The sequence below is a fragment of the Lissotriton vulgaris genome, chromosome 3_1, assembly GCF_964263255.1.
Source record: "Lissotriton vulgaris chromosome 3_1, aLisVul1.2, whole genome shotgun sequence".
NCBI lineage: Eukaryota > Metazoa > Chordata > Amphibia > Caudata > Salamandridae > Lissotriton > Lissotriton vulgaris.
Genome location: NC_141689.1, coordinates 285,896,706 through 285,914,300, shown reverse-complemented (window position 1 = coordinate 285,914,300; position 17,595 = coordinate 285,896,706). Strand labels below are relative to the sequence as shown.

At 41.3% G+C, this 17,595-nt stretch overlaps 1 protein-coding gene across 1 annotated transcript in view; it reads left to right on the top strand.

The window, feature by feature from the left end:
• The window catches only part of NARS1 (asparaginyl-tRNA synthetase 1), a 155,190-nt gene that overhangs the window by 58,104 nt on the left and 79,491 nt on the right, over positions 1–17,595 (top strand). The window contains exons 6-10 of the mRNA XM_086960444.1: positions 3,840–3,918; positions 5,128–5,198; positions 9,623–9,709; positions 14,313–14,534; positions 15,260–15,459. Of these exons, the coding sequence (XP_086816570.1) occupies positions 3,840–3,918; positions 5,128–5,198; positions 9,623–9,709; positions 14,313–14,534; positions 15,260–15,459 (659 nt within the window). The remainder of the gene's footprint in view (positions 1–3,839; positions 3,919–5,127; positions 5,199–9,622; positions 9,710–14,312; positions 14,535–15,259; positions 15,460–17,595) is intronic.

Genomic DNA, 17,595 nt, shown 5'->3' with positions numbered 1-17,595 from the left:
AGAGACTGAAAGCCTAGGCTGCTGTTTCAAACTCAGTGGTTCTTTCTCCTTCGCAGGTCTTGAGGCCCTAGCCTTGAATTTCTGGAATCGCTTGGAAATACATTAGGTCACTTTACGCTCCGGTATTCTAATTTTACACTCTTAGGAAACTTTAATCTCCACCTAGAATGCTGGAAAGAACCAGGAGTGGATAACTTCCTTGAAATCTTAGAAACTCTTGGAGTCCACCAATTGGTCTCCGCTCCTACACACCTGGACGGCCACACTCTAGATGGCGTTTCCTCCAACTTTACTTCATTAACGATCAGCCCCCCAATCACTCAAGTCTGGCCGGACCATATGTTAATTCCTTTCAACATCAATACTTCAGTCACTAATCGCCCTTCCAATCAAATACCGCCCCCACTACCAAGTTGCAAATGGGCTAAGATGGTAACAAACCCAAATTTGCCGCACCTGGGTTGTGCATTCACTCCCACTCAATCAGTAGGCACTCTAGAAGACACGCAACTCTTTCACATATGGATCATATCGAATAGCAATGAGCTCGCTTTTTTTAGGGCAAATAAGCAAGAAACGAAAATTTCAGCACCCTGGTATACACCCACACTAGCAGAGCTCCACCTCCAGCGTAAACAACTGGAACGGAGATGGAGAAGAGCTTACACACTTCAGAGGAATTAAATCTCTTCAAATTGAGTTAAAAAAAATATTATGTTCAAATCAAGCCAGCTAAAAGAGTATTTCTCAAAAAAGAAAGTAGACGCCCACCAAGATCAGAAAACGATTTTCACAATCATAAAGCCCTTCATAACTCAAAAATGTTATTAAAGGAAATTCCTCCCATCACAAACGCTATGTGATCAGACGGTGGTCTTCTTCGAGCAAAAAATTCTCAACATCCAAAAAGAATTTAACATCTCACATGCATAGTATCTTGAGTTATAGCCTTATCCCACCTACACTGGACCTCTCCTGTTTTTTGAAAAAATTCACTTGATCAGTCGAATCAAACCATTATTGCCTGCAAATTTGGTTCCCGCTTTGATGCATGTCCACCTGTGATCCTTCATAAGATCATAGATATTGTCAATCCTGTAATTAAAAATATAGTTGACTCATCCCTGGCCACAGCTACAGTACCTGCAGAATGGAAACTGGCAATAGTCAGACCACTTAAGAAAAAAAACAGACCATGGACCCATCTTCTTCATCAAACCTTCGTCCGATATTGTATTACCCATTCTTGGTAAAATCACAGAAAGACTGGTCAACAGACAACTACCGGACTTACTTGAGAATGCCAAGATATTACACCACCGCCAATCTGGCTTACGCCCGAAGCACTCAACTGAATCTGCACTACTGGAAAAAGTGGACACATTGAAACGAACTCTAGACAAAGGAAAAAAGGCAGTGCTGATCCTGTTAGATTTGTCAGCCGCATTTGACAGCATTTCAATTGACATTCTCTTAACCTGGATAAAAACAGCGGTATATCTAGTACCGTGCTAGCCTGGATAAAATCCTTTCTCTCCAATCGCAGACAAGCAGTGTCCTTAGGAACATTCCTTTCAACTGAACGCCCCATCCCCTCTTGCGTCCCACAGGGCTCGTCTCTTAGTCCTCATTTATTTAACATCTACATGACCCCGCTTATTTAATTAATAGCCTCTTTTAACATTGAAATAACATCCAATGCAGACGACACGCAACTGATCTTTGTCTTGGACAAAGGCTCTACTAAGGCAGAACTTAATTTTCAGCTATGCCTAACCGAGGTCATCTGCTGGATGAAGCTCCATTATCTTAAATGCAACACTTATAAAACCGAGATCTGGCTAATAGGGAAGGACAATCCCTTCAAGCCCATCCAATGGAGGCCAGAAGACGCGCCCGCTTCACTTAACACCATAGACGTGGCTAAGAATCTGGGGGTAAAATGGGACGCCTCTCTCATTTCGACCGCCTGAATTTGCAGTGCTTGGGAGGTGCTTTAACCTTGTGAAAACTCTCAAAATGTTTTTTGATTACATTCCCTTCTCTGCAAGGAAGACAGTTGCAGTGACACTTATGATGTCTAGACTAGACTACTGCAGCAGCTTAGTCGCAGGAGTTAACAAGCAAGCACTAGAGAAGCTACTAGTTGGACAGCATGCAGCGGCCTCCTAGTGCTAAAACTGCCCTGCAGATAATCTTCCTCTGCAGTTCTCCAAACTCTCTATTGGTTGCCTATTCATAAAAGAATCCTATTCAAGGTCCTATTAATTAGTTTTAGAGCTTTCAGTAACCTAGGACTCTAATATCTATCGGACATATTTACCCCTTACACCACTGCGAGGACACTGATCCTCCTCAGAAAATTTTCTTTAACCTCCTGCCTTTAGGTGCAAAACCAAAGGAGGTTAATCTTTAGCGGTTCTAGGAACCAGCGCATGGAACCTCATGCCAATACAACTAAGGCTGATGGAATCAGAAACTCATTTCAGGAAGGCCTTGAAAACCTGGATTTTTTAGCTCCTCTGATGCATTCTGTTAGTCACTCTTATAGCTGAGAAACATTATATATCTACCTGTCTTCTTTCTTTGTATTCCGCAGCACCAGGAGGCTCCTTCCAGAGTGATAGTTGCGCTTTACTATGATAGAAATCTTCAATAGTGTAGTTCAGTAACCTATAGAGAGGGTTATATAAATACTTAATAAGCTAATAATGTCCTCCATTTTCCCCATCATATGGGGAAATAAACAGATCTAGGCATAGAGCTTATGAGCTTATTAAGTGCACCATGTGACTACAACTAGAGAGTTCACTTTAATACTTATATATATCCCTCTCTATAGGTTACTGAACCATACTATTGAATATTTCAAACATAGTTTCTACATGTAGTAGGTAGCCATTAGCCCCACCACTGAGTGTAGATAGATTCATTTAACATAGAGTAGGTCCTGAAGAATTGCCACAGATTACTATAACCATTAGGCAAGAAACATGTCGACCTTAGGAGAGGAGCATAGCTTGTACTGAACCTTGACGCCAGGAAAGTTGCCACTCCAAGTTTTTAGTCCGGGGATAACCAGCCTGAATAAAAATATTATTTGGATTGTCCTACCTGTTTTAACCCACTCACTTCACTGTATCTACACTTCACGGGCTAACTCCTCTACTTCATCATACGGCAAGGATCTCCGATAAAGGGCACCTTTATGGGTGCCCGTTGCTAATTGCAGTGCCGACCTGACAAGGAGCAGGTCCAAATGATGAAGCATGACGCCTAGTTTGATGGGTGTGTGAGGATCTTGGTTTTGACAGAGCGGGATTCCCTCCTATCCTTCTCCAACGTCCGCTTCCGACCTCCCTATCATTATTGCTGATAACCGTTGATCACCGGTCTTATTATTCTTCACTAGGCACCATGTTTTGAGGAACAGCATACCATTATTGTATAGAGTCTTAAGATATGACCATCCATTTTCTTCCCTCGTTCCATCTTTTAAGAAACAGCCCCCTTCAAATAAAATCTTTCCAGCCTTCCAGATATTCTGGAAAAAATAATTCAGATTGAATATCAAACTGGGTAGACACATTCATGAAAGTGGCAGGCACGTTGAATTAATTAATTAACATCTAGTTTTGAAAGTCAGGTGATCACTGATTCTCCTTGATGTGCAATGCATCCAGCAGTGGTTAGAGCTGCATCCGTTACGGATTCCCACCCTCTCAACTCAATAGCAAAGTCCCTATTCTAGAGCACTGCGCCGTTTAATGTTATGAATTAAGAATGAATGAGGCATAAGAATCAACATTTTATCTTGTTGTATACTTTTTACATTACAGGTTAAGATTCGTACTTTGGAAGCACATAGAGGACAAAGAGTGAAACTGTTTGGTTGGGTGCACAGGTTGAGAAGACAAGGTAGTGTTTTTGTTTGCTTTCCTACTTAATGTTATTTCAAATTACTTTACTACTTGAGTTTATAATTTATTCATGCAACTGGTATGGCTTTTATAGCGGTGTGATTTATTCAATTACAGTGGCCAGCATTAGTATTCTATGAAGAAATAGCTTTGAAGGAGGAAATAGAGTAGACTGTGTGAAGGAAACCATTCATTAAATAATAGATACACATTTAGCACTAGAGGGAAGTCCAAATGTTGTAGAGCGATTTGCAGGAACACAGACTAATAGTACGACAAACCTAGGCATAGTATGAATTTAAGATCTCTGGCTATGTTGATGTCTTACATTAGAATTAAAACGTTGATGTCTAGAGGCATAGTTCCATGGCCATGTCATTTCACAAAACTGAAAAAGACAGATAGAACAGCTTCATTTCTGCTGCAGCAAAGAATTATTATGCAGGAGCTCAACAGCTTAGATGAACAGTTCAATTGTCATGAGTGGGTGTAAGTCCTGCCTGAAAATGGTAGAATATATAATGTTTTTATTTAAGAAAAATAAACAAAATAATGCAGGCGAATCAGTGTGTCATTTACTTTCTTCCAAGACTTCTGGAGACATTAAAATGTACTATTTTGCGGTTCTATTAGTGTAAGGGTTTGTTACATCTAGCTGGCATGGTTCTAGATGCCTGTATGTGTGCTCCGAGACGGCTTGCCCTAACCGTTTTGGTGAAACAGTGATGCAGAGCACCTTGAACAAGCGCCAATGATGCTTCTTCATCCTTTGGTAAAAAATAAGGCCAGCCCGCCCCTCCCCTCCCCCCTTCAAAACCATGATTCTTCTTTGGTTGGCCACATGCGTGATAACTCAGAATCTCTTTCTGACAGATTATCCTGTCCTTGCGCTGTTGTCAGCTGCTGCCACATCTAGATAACTCGAAGTATTTAGAGATTAGATTCTCGCTATGTTCTCAAGCTTCGCAGCCTCTACTGCCGTTGCCATAACTGTAACAAGAGCGGTCTCCACCCGCTACTAGTAACCCTTACTAGTTTACACTATGTCCTTAAGCAGCTAATTGAACAATCAATGGTGAATCACTTTTGAAATTTTGACAGTTGTGTGTCATTCGAAAAAGTATGTATTTTGCTGGTGCTGCAATAAAAATAAATAATATCCATCTTTTGGTCAATCATTTAATCATGAAAATATTTTTTTTCTCAGGAAAAACTTTGATGTTCATTGTGCTGCGAGATGGCACTGGGTTTCTTCAGTGTGTTCTTAATAATGAGTTGGTTAGTATTTTCTAATTTTTTTTTTATTGTACCGTTATTCTGAGAATGTAACCAACATACTCATTAGTAAATTTACCATTTTATGGCATTTGCTTTCATGTAAATTTGGGACAAATATTAATGTATTTGTTTGATATTTGTCTCGGTTAAAAAAATCTCTGCTTGATACAGGTGAAATAATGAGGTCCAATATGAAATCAAAGTAACAAAAAAGCAAGAATCATGCTCTCGGAGAATCATGCTCTCGTCTTTCCTACTAAATCTGTGCTCCTAGTGAAGCGCTAACACCGCAAAACACATTGAATGACTAAATTGTACAGTAGTGCATGAAAGGATCAGAATTTTAGTGAAATTTATTATGAATTTAATGACGTGCCTAAGACTTTGAACTAGTTATTGAACAAAACGCCAGAAGAAGCAAGTACTAAGTCAAATATAGATTAGGTCATCTACATCATTGTTGATTTAAATATTATAGGAACCGGTTCGCTTGGTGAGCCCTGTTCAGAATCAGAGATCGTGCACAAAGTGGAGCAGGCAGTGGTAATGCCTTGAGAGCTACTGCTCATTGGTGCTGAGTTGTATTCTTTTCTTAAAATACCTTTATCTTTGGATTTAATATTATTACAGCATAATGAGAAAGGAGCCAAAAAAAATAACAAGACACATAACATCTACGATTAACCTGCTGCTCATTACACCCACACAGTGTCAAGAGTGAGAACAAATTTCCGTTGGTGACTTTGCGATGATGAATACCAGGACAAAAATCCCACATGTACTTGCCCTCCTAAAAGAGACCCCTGGATGCCAATTGCCCATGAAGACAAATGCAGGAGCTAAATTACACGCCTCCCCCCTCGGAACTGGTGTCCGAATCAGATCCATCATTACTTTCCCCATGCTTCTAAAACCGTTCAGCACTAAAACCCATGTTTCAAAATCATCCAACGCTTTGTAGTCTGAGCTGGATAGCTGAATATGCTGTACCTCTGGTACCACCCATTCCAGCACACCCCTGACTCACATGTTTGGCTGAGGTGCACAAGTGCACATCCAGCTAACAGCCACTCTTCATTTTGCTAATAGGAGTGCCAATTGCACAAATCTATATGGCATTTTGTTGCACTGAGGCTGTGGCACCATCTCGAATAAAAACTTGCCAGGTGAAATTCAATCAGGAGTCCAGAGGCATTTTTAATTTGTGGTACTACTCTTCCCCTCGCCACCCCCCCTCGCCACCCCCTCGGTATGTTCCGACCTCCACACATGGCCAAGGCATGTACAAAAAGGTGGCACTGTCTTTCCCGCAACTAGGGCTTTTCAACTCCCTAGTCAGATAGATCTTGCTAAGGACATAAGGGGCCATGTATGCTTGAGGTAGGGAATTGAAGTGTATCTGCTTGAACCTGCTGTTGCAGGAAACCTTGCAAACCAGTGGTCACGCTCGGTCCTAGTCTGTGTCAGTGAATGGGTCCTTCAGTTCTGATTACTATGCCCTCCGTGCTCGTAACGGTGACCAGAAAAGTATCACTCCAGAGGGCCCTGTACATGAGCGTGCTAAGATGTCGTCCCTCCCGCAGCTAAGCAGCCCACCTAATACCTGCAGGGTATCCAGCGCAGCTGGGAACATACACCACAGCTCCCAAACGGTATCTTCTAGTTTGGCATATTGCAAGAATTGCCCTGCACCCATCTGAAAGGTGTCCTGGGCCTTCTGAAAAGAGATGAAGACTTCACCAGTATACACAGGGGTGTGGAATTTTTAAAATAATCTACTTGGCCAAGGGACAAAATGCCACTGAGATCTACATGTCCTGTAAAATCTACTTGTCCCACCTACTCCCGTCCCTACATCAACTCTTGCCTTTCCCCTTTAAACCAGGAGTCTGCTTCATCTGTGAAAGGAAAGTACCAAGCTTGTAATATGAACCTGGTGTGGGCGTTTATTGTTTGCAGGTATTTGATATAGTGCAAACATGACCCGAAGGCGAGCGCTCCTAATGAACACCAATTATATTTACACAAGGTCATCTTCTTGTTATTTAGCCATGGGTAGATTAAGGGAACTGCCCTGAATCACTGGATGTTTAGCAACGCTGAGACTCGAACGTGGCTCCCAAGGTTTGAAATCGGCAGCTCTGGCTGTAACTGGGGAGGGGAGGTACGGGGGGTCGGGAGCAGGTTTGGGGTGTGGGGGATGGTGGTTGGTAATATGGTGATAAAGCAGCCCTACTCTTTCTTTTTAGCAGGTGACTATTTGCTCCCTTTGCCCAGTCTTGAGTCTGTGACAGGAGGCCCTGGCCCTACTCCGTCTCATGCCATGTTCTGAATACTGTATGTAGGGGGCAGTGTGAGTGCAGCGGTGGTAGGAGGGGCAGTGTGAGCGCTGTAGTGGTAGCAGGCTCAGTATGTGAGGCTGGAGAAGGTGCTGTAGGCTCAGTGGTCGTAGAAGTGCATTATAAAAGAAAGGGAACTGTGCTCCACGGTGGTTGAAACGTATGTGCAGAATCAATACTGGAAAGAGTGAGAACAGAGCGTGTCCTGCTTCTGCTGTAGTCCGTGCTGAGTGCTGACTACAGCAGAACCAGGACACGCTCTGTTCTCACTCCCCAGGCTTTCATTAACTGCCCTGTTGTCTCCAAAAATAAACTTTCGGCACTGTACGATGGCACTCGGCGGCCAGCTGCCTTTCCAGTATTGATTCTGCACATAAGTTTCAACCACAGAGGAGCACAGGGTTTCACAGGTACTTATAACCCCGGATGTTTATATATTTACAGCATTCCCTCCTAATTCAGCTTGCTCACCTATGTATGTCCTGAAGATTAACTCAAATCGTCGACTCCCTACAACATGAACTCCTTTTACTCTGTAAAAGTCTTCTGAAGGAGCTTCTATCACTGTTGTCAATGAGATGTCTTTATTTTAATTTCACCCTCACTTTTCACGTCATGCTTATTGTCACTTATTGTGTGAGCACCTGAATACTATTGTTGTGGATTAAATATCTGTCATATACTGACTTACATGTCCCTCCTTATATTACTTACAGCTCTCTTTTTAGATTAAAGTTCCTACTCTCAATCATAAGTGCCCCCCACAGTGTCACTTCAGCTTGGACCTTCAGGCCACACCAGAACCACTGTTTCCCAAAACGGCTTACCACCCCCGGTTCACATATTCGGGTACCGTGGTTCGCCTTCCTATATATGTCAGAAGGAGCCAGCCCTCCAGTGGTCATGTCCCGTTTCAGTACTTGCAAGGCCACTGTGCTGCAGTGACATGCCCACACTAGTGAAGTTGGCAAGCTGTCATTTTTTCTGAAGTTCCCCGAGGTTGGCTGACACAATGAGTTCTGGGCCACTGATAGGCAGCGAATTAGGAATAAAATGTTTGTAATCTTTATCCTGCCCATAACCGAGAGGTAGCTCGCCCCAGAAGCGAATGGACCTGTGTAGACCCTTCACCACCCGGTCTATGTTGCAACAGGTTTGATGCGCCTCTGTATGGGCCACCTTGACCCTCCAATTAACGGAAGCCCTCAGGCTCCCAACTGAATCTGGGCTACGGAAAGTGGGCTTGCAGGGATATTGGTCAAACACCGCCCGCCTGTGAAAATAACTTACGCTTGTTGACCTGGACTCCAGAGACCTTACCAAATGCCTCAAAATGACTCATTAAGGCCGATGCTGCCTCATCTGCAGAGAGGGAGACCGTGTGCTCAGTGTCTCTTACCGTAATACCCCATTCCCTCATCACCTGCCGTAACAGTACAGTCAGGGGCTCCAATGCCAATACAAAAAAAAGCAGGAGAGAGAGAGAGAGGGCAGCCCTGCCGGGTACCCCTTGCTACCTCCGAGTCGGTGTGAGTTCGGTAAAAACTCCACTGGGAAGCCATTGCTTCCCGCCTTCTTAAATTTATTGAGTTTCCGCATAGCCCCCGTCAGCTCCTCCAGCGAGATACAGAAGTCATGCAGAAGTGCTTTTTGTTGTAAGGGAATCAACATCAAGTTGCTCTCACTGTTTGGAAATACAGAACAATTATGAACAGGTAGAACATCAGTCACTAACTGCACTTGAAATCTTTACATGCATTAGTATGTCTTTTTGGTGTAACGTGTCAAAACTGTTCTTGTATTTAGGAATAAAATATTTCTATTGTTAAAATACTTAGTTAACTTAAAACATCTGTAGTCTATCCAGTATGTTTCCTTTGTACTGAATGGCTGCTGTTAGCATCTAAAAGATAGATGTTTAGACCTATGGAAAGATGTTCATTTGTAAGTGCTTTAAGATCCAATTGATGATTAAAATATACCTGACTTCAAGTATGCTAAAATGAACTTTAGTGCCCTTCTTTGTTTTTGTTTTTTGAACAAGTACAAAATTAAACCTGTCTGTTCTGTCTCTCCTCTCAACAGTGCCAGTGTTACAATGGAGTGGTGCTTTCAACAGAGAGTAGTGTTGCTGTATATGGTACAGTAAACCTGGTGCCAGATGGCAAGCAGGTGGGTAATATTTTGTAAATGATTCCATGTCTCATGTACATTTCCCATCATGGGATCTCCATGGAGGGCTGTAAACGTTCAGTTTCATCACTGCTAGGTGTAATTGTTTCTTCATTTCTCCACTTTTTTATTTGCAAGAACCCACTGCAGGGTTGTCTAGAAGACAAATGTTGTCAGCAGTCAGATTTGAGAGTGTGACTTGTGAGCCTTTAGTTTCTCTGGTAATGGTATTGAAGCATGCAGCAACATATGCTTTCCCACCAAGAATACCAACTTAGATGATAGTGACAGACACCCTCTTTTTAGGATGGTGAGCTTGAACATGGTTCCAGAAAGAACTTTTTACCAGATAATTTCCAGAATTGCCTAACCCTGAATTGTTGGGTGTAAAGGCATCTACTTGCCAAATAAAAACCAAATGCCCTATCATCTGTGCAGAAAATTTGAATTGGTATTCAAACTTATCAGAAAAACAATAGACGTGTAATGCTTGACAACGTTGGGAGGGACAAAGTTGTAGATACTATTTACAGAAGCTTATACCCTCAGGCATTCATTGATCACTCTGTCTCTGTAGTCCATTTTCCAGAAGTCCAAAATGCTGAAGCAGACACTGTAAACAGATCCATATAACAAAATCAGAAATGTAGTGTAGGAAAGTGCCAATTTTTTGACCTGATCACCCCCCACTTTTTGCCTGGTATTTGATACAATTCGGATTGAAGTACACAGGGTTCCTTCCAACCAGGTCCCAATTGTCAGTGCTCTTTCCCTAAAACAAGGTAACTGTGCCATTGTTCCCCAATTGGCATGACCATTCACACCCCTGTAACTACCTAGTAAATGGTACCCGTGGTACCTAGGACCTGGGTACTAAAGAAGGACCCAAAGGGCTGCAGCATACATTGTGCCACCCTAAGGGACCCACAACCAAACTCATACAGGCTGTGTGAGATGGTGCTGACAAAAGTGAAAACACGATATGGCACTGTGTGCCATTCTCACAGACACTGCATACAATATATGTAAATTATCTTTACAGTAGGCCTTGTAGCCCTAGAGCAGGGTGCATTATATTACATGTGTGGACATGTGCATGAGCAGATATGCCCCTGTGCTGTCTAGTTCCATTACAATATAGTACTGCATAGCAAGCCCCTATCCACTCATAAGGCAACCCCTTGACTCTTTGCACGGTATGTCAGGTTCTTGATATCACATAAAGAGCCAGATTGGTACACTGTGTTGCAGTCAGAGGTTCTTTGACCAATTATTACCACATCTGGAACCTTAAGCAGGAAGGCAGGATCCAAATAGTGTGCATTGTTCATACAGAACTTGCCGTAATCAAGACCCTCTACTGCACATTTTCATATTTCAGACTCTGGGTTTTTGCCTTTGATAGAAGGTCAATTTTTCGATGCTCATCAGCAGTTGTTAGATGTGCTAAATCCGACCAGATTTAATCTAACAATAACAATGAGGATTAAAAGGCTGAGCAGCTGGGGCTCTTGACCTATAAGCCCTAGACATTTAAAGTGTCTCTTGGGGGAGTGGGGATGACCTTTGAAGTATCAATGGGCACATATATGGTTCTTAAAATGTGCTTAATATAGGACACCAGAAGATTAGAATCCCTGAGGAGTTTTCTCGTTAGTTGCAACTCTTCCTGGGACTGTCAATGACAGTCAGTCTCCTGTGGAGATTTTTGTTAAATACAAATAAAAAAGGTTGGTCTGGCACATCTGAATTTCACCAATCATCCCATGTTTAGAGTTTGGATGAACTGAAGTATTCCTACGGATTTTTTCTGAATCCATAAACATTAGTTGATGTACGAAATGCATAGGTGCAAACCTATGATTTGTAGGATCATTAATCTTTCAAGAATGGGGCCTTGCTTATACTTTATTAGATCACATACTTAGTAGATCCGTAAAAAAATGTATTTAGGTGGGTTTGAAATATTCTTTAAGAAGCCATCTAAATCTTCAGCCTAGTCTAGTTAAATGAAGGTGAATGACTGATTACTATAAAGTGCTTGTCCTCTAATAAAAAAAATAGCTAGGGGTTGTTTTTTTAGCTCTTGGCTAAGTGGAGAACAAGTACACTATCGGCAGAAATATATTTAACACTGTCCTATCAACAAATACGGTGTCTAATATCTGTAGCAGGTGAAAATGTAATATGTTTAACACTGTCCTATCAACAAATACAGTGCCTAATATCTGAAGCAGGTGAAAAATGTTTAGAAGGTCTTGTGGACTGGATGGTTCAACAGGTTCTAATCTGCACCTGAAGGGCACATGTTTAATACCAGCCATGGATGTTCAAAAAATGAAAATCGGTCCTATGCAACTGTTCTTGGATAGACTGCATGTTTAGTGGTGTCTGTCAAATTCACTTACACAGAACAAGCAATTGCTCTTACTTTTTTATTTGGACCTATGGAGTCTCATTTGAGACACCACTGATGCAGAGTGGATATCATCTACATTTTTCTCACTTAGTATTTCAAGGCAAGTTGTCATGTCCATTAATTTTGGCTTGCTTGCACTGCCACCGACTTGTGCTGTTCATGTGCTTTGGATCTGAGGATTAATAGAAAAATGCACTTGTACGTACGTACGTACGTACGTACGTACGTACGTACATACATACACCTCTTCTTTATGTAACAGCGAGGGTGTCTAATTAATCTGTGACCCTTTCTGTGGGTTGTAAACAGAATGGGCCTGTTTGTCTTTTAGCTGATACATTGCTGGAGAAGTAAGGATTTCCTTGAGCTGTGTTAAGTTTGGGGCTAATATCTATACGATTTCCTTTACATTGCCGGACATACTGTTTGGGGTCAGGGACAACAAGTTTTAATGTGTATTTCGTCCTAAGGACAAATCATCCAAACCCCCTGCAGTACGGACCCTTTAGCTGCCAGTTTACAGTACCGCATTATGGATCCGGGAAAGGCATTGTCTGCTGTTAAGAAAGTTTTTGTGTTCATGTGTTACTGCTGTTCGAACTTTTATTTATGGTTCATTAATGCAAAGCCATTATTCTCAGGCTGAGCTTTCTAAGGAAATGTTGAAGACTCAACTGCACTTCTGACAGCAGTTCCTGGATAAAGCAGTTTACATACTTTTTCGAAGTTTAGCAGTGTGAGGCTATGTATAATGTTCCCAGAATGCTCTCTGATTAGATGCAAATATTTGCAGAAGCTTGCAAGCAAGATTGATGATTCTTTGCTTTCAAAATAAAATGTTCACTAAAAAATGTAACTAGGAGAAAAAACATTTTGCTAAACTACTGTAAAATTTTAGGTATCTTATCATTGCAGCAGCATTCATAAAATGTGTTGATACTTGCTAGTTTTTCCCAAAAATATTCCTGATGGAAAATCATTGTTACCAGTTTCAATAAGAATACAGGAAACATAAAAATAGGCGAACATTGGCAAAGTCAGTAGGTCTGAAATGAGTGGTCTACCTTTTGGTTTTGTCAATGCGTGTCTTGTTTTGGCATGGTTTTTGTAAAACCTTATTGGCATTTGAGATGCGGGCCATCACCATAATAACAAGCACTGGCAAAAAGCAAAAACAAATTTTGGTCTCAAAAAGCACACATTACCACATTAGTTCCTGGCACTGAACAAAACTACTATGTTATCTTATGTTATGTTATTAGCATTTCAAAAGCGTGAACGGTTACCCAAGGGTGTTCTGGCGCCGACTGCTTTTCTCTGGGCTTAAAATAAAGACACGGATTATAAATTATGTCTGTCTACCAATATGCTCCTTGTGAAAGAGCAGAATGCTGTCGCTCATATTGAAGCTAGCCCATAAACAGTCGGAGAGAGAGAGATGTAATTTTTTTTTAAACGGTCTTCGTTAAGGCCATATTTAATTAAAAGCCCAATTAATAAAGACATCTCGAAAGTGCATCCATGATATATCTCCTTGCATTATTGCAGACACCCGGCTTTCATGAATTTACAAGCATTTACAGAAGTATGTAAAGAAATCCTAGTCCTAGAAAATATTTCTGAACTGCATTTTAGCACAAGCAAATATGAATGTATAGATTTGCTTACGTAAAAATCTATTGAGCCTTTGCAAGTTCCCTTTCTCTCCAACAACATTTTCCCAACCCTGGAAGAAGTTTTCCATCTGCCATTGGCTGGAATAAAGGTCCAACCTTTCTCAGTATGGGAAAAGACTAGAGAAGACAAGTTAGTAGGTTTGCAAAGATTCAAAAGGTCATTGCAGTCCTGGAACTACTGCGTACAACTACCTTCAGCTCCAGTATATAGATCTGCGGAAAGGTGGCAAAATAAGGGAATTGCTAGTAATTAAACCCCTCTATGGTAAGGGCCCTGGCATAATCAGATAGGCTATATCAGAGCTCTTATATAATGAGATTGCTGCCATAATTTGTTACTACACTACATGGCACGAAAATGAGAAGAGGATTTGTTTCCTCCAGGGCATGTAGATTTATGAAGCAACCTGCCCCATGAACAATTAAATAATGTATTCGGTTCCACACCCCTGATGTATAGATTCTCTAGATTAAATGTAATTTTTTTCTCCGTTCCAATTTATTGTAGGCTCCTGGTGGCCATGAATTGCTTTGTGACTATTGGGAACTCATCGGCTTGGCTCCTGCTGGCGGGGCAGATAATTTGATCAATGAAGAATCTGATGTAGATGTGCAACTGAACAACCGATACATGATGATCCGTGGTGAGAATATGTCTAAAATCCTGAAAATTCGCTCTACAGTTGTGCAGTGCTTTAGGGATCATTTCTTTGATCGAGGATACTTTGAAGTGAGTACATTTAATTTGTATTTATTTGTGTTCATGTTTCTATTCACTGTATCAGTTTTGCAGCTTTATGTATTGTGTAAATGAAGCAATTTGTAGTTATTTTTTAATAGCTTAAAAATTGGCGTATGTCTCCAGTTACTTAATGACTCTTATGTGCTTCAGAAGAGTGTTACTGCATTCTTATTCAGCTTCCTCAGTGCCCTAATTATTTAATGGCTACCTAGGATTTACCTAAATGTTGTTCTGTTGGGATGAAGTAGCGACACAAGCCTGCAGAATCTTCTACAAAGCTGATCTAGTGCACCTTGTAGACGAGCACAGCATGCTTGGCACACCACAGTATATTTCTTCTCAGAGCACAAGTATCTTCAGTGCTACAAATACTCATAAATAGTATATTGTCTGTTATATGGTTATAGTTACTCTTATTGTGCGAGTCGTCTAGCGTAGATTGTTATTCATTTTAGATTCCCTTTTTTGTTTATAATTTTTAAATTCCTCTGCAATAAAGCTGTGTACCATTTTGTCTGTGTTTTATTATCATATGTGATTTGTACAAGATTCATCTCCTTGATTGCTACATTATTTATTGAGGATCAAATTTGTCCCCATTTGGCCAAGACGGTAAAACAACAAAAGTATGTAAATGTGTCTGTCTTCTTTGTATTGTAAACCAATGCTTTTGATATGTACATGTTTAGTCAAAAATATATGTTTTTTCTTAGGTCACCCCACCAACAATGGTACAGACCCAAGTTGAGGGAGGCTCAACATTGTTCAAACTTGATTATTTCGGTGAGGAAGCTTTCTTGACTCAATCATCACAGCTGTATCTAGAGACCTGCATTCCTGCAGTGGGAGATTGTTTCTGCGTTGCCCAGTCCTACAGGGCTGAACAGTCTAGAACACGCAGACATCTTGCAGAGTAAGAAACATTATAAATCTGAATTTTAAACTAATTTCCATTTGTGACTGCATTTGCAGAGCCACTGCGATGAAAAGTGACAGACTTTGTCAATGTAAAGTCCCAAATCACAATGTACTAAACAAACTTTGAAATTCACAAACATAGTTCCAAATTTTAGTGTGAATATTATAAATTCTTTTCTGTTGCATGGCCAACGGGGAAGTAAAGGTGCATTACTCCTCCTTGCAACTCGCAAGAACCTTTATCAATGATTTGTGTCTGCTCATGTGGTAGGAAAGATTTGAATGGTTACCAATTGCCATTGCTTTGATTTTTTATTTTTTATTTGGGGGCTAGGGAACTTGCAGTACCAATGGCCCATTGTATGCTCCTCTGATTTCTTTTTCTTCGGGTGCCCATATTTGGGCACTGCTAAAGTGAATGCAGATATAGAGATTTGTTGTACCTTGTAGGCTTCTATTTATGCATTCACAGATGCTTGCAAACAGTCAGAGATACAATTCTATCTTATTCATGCGGAAGGATTTCTGCAAATCCTTTGATTGCCAATTTGTGTTGTCAGATTAGTACAAGTGGCTCAGTACAAAGAACTGTCCAGGTCATGTTCACACCAGATGCCATGATGCGATCTAGCCATATAGTACATCTGGCCATTGGCGTCAGACGTTTTTTCCTTTGGTTTGGAGACAACTTTGGAGTAATGTGCTGACTGGTAAGATGACTTGGTGAGTTAAGAGCTCACTGTTGAGGTCTGAATGGGATCCCCAGGTAACTAGTCACCTCAGCTGGTTTGACACAACCCTTATTCAGCCCAAGGTCTGTAACCTGAGTATCATGAAATTGTTTAACAGGAACGAACACCTCTTATTTACAGTGTCATGAAACAAGGGTTTGTTAATTTTTTGGGCAATATCCTGAGATGATTCACCCTATTCTCCTGCTGACCCTTTTCTTGACCATAGATTTGAGTCTTTTGACCTCAAACCCTTGCTTATCAATGGTTTATCACCTCACCTTAGTCTTTCCACGTCGTCATGTTTGGTTATAGTCTACAACCTATTTTATTTCACCATACAGTCTGTACCTTAAATGCATTTTAACTAATCAAAGCACAAACCTGGACATGATTGTTAGACCCTGGGATCCCTGCTTGGCTGAGGTAGGTACCTTAGGCCAAATAGGCACCTGCGTTTCAACGTCCGGGAAAGGAAGGTCACCTTCTGAGATAGCCCCACTCACCCCCTTGGTAGCTTGACTAGAGCAGCCAGGCATATCTTCAAGGCAAATGTGTAAAGTATTTGAAACCACGCCCACAGCAACCCGATGATGACACCACAAATAGACTCCGCACAAGTTTTATAAAAACGAGTATAATAGTTATATAAGGTGACGATAAGACCACACGATTATAATCCAACATATGCATATTGGTAATATTTCTCCTGGCAGGTTGTTCGGCCAGCCAGCCCTTGTAAGTTCTGGCGATCTTAATGAGCACTTCTAAACATTCTACTGTAATCCTAACACTATGTTATGTAGATCGTAATGCTAGATTCAGGCACTTTTGCAATGTAGAAATAATGCAATGTGTACGCAACAATCAGCACTTTGCGATGTAAAAATAATGCAATGCGTAATACAACCACCAGGTAGGTCGTCATACAGATGTAAGGCAATGCGTAATACACTAATCGGGTAATTCGTTATGCAAGAATAATACACTGCATAATACACTAATTAGGAAGTTCGTTATGCAGAAACAATGCAATGCGTCATACGACAATCCAGTAGTTTGTTATGCAGAAACAATGCCATGCGATAGAACACGTACGCAGGCCCGCTACCACAGGGACACCCTCCGGTTCTATGCCTTCCTGACCCCAGAGGATTCTCATGGTCACTTCTCCCTGGACCAACTATGCCGCTCCATGGGTACTTCCAGACAGTTGGGGCCTCTCTAGGAGTGCTGGTCCCTTTACAACCCCCACCTAGAGCGGTATCCTTGGAAGACTCATCAGTCATGACACTGTTCCCAGTTATCAGGTCCTCCAGGTTAGATATGGGTGTACCCTGTTTACTCCTAGGGGACCCAGGCCTATTGGCTAGACACGGTCCCACAGGTTTTCCCACAAG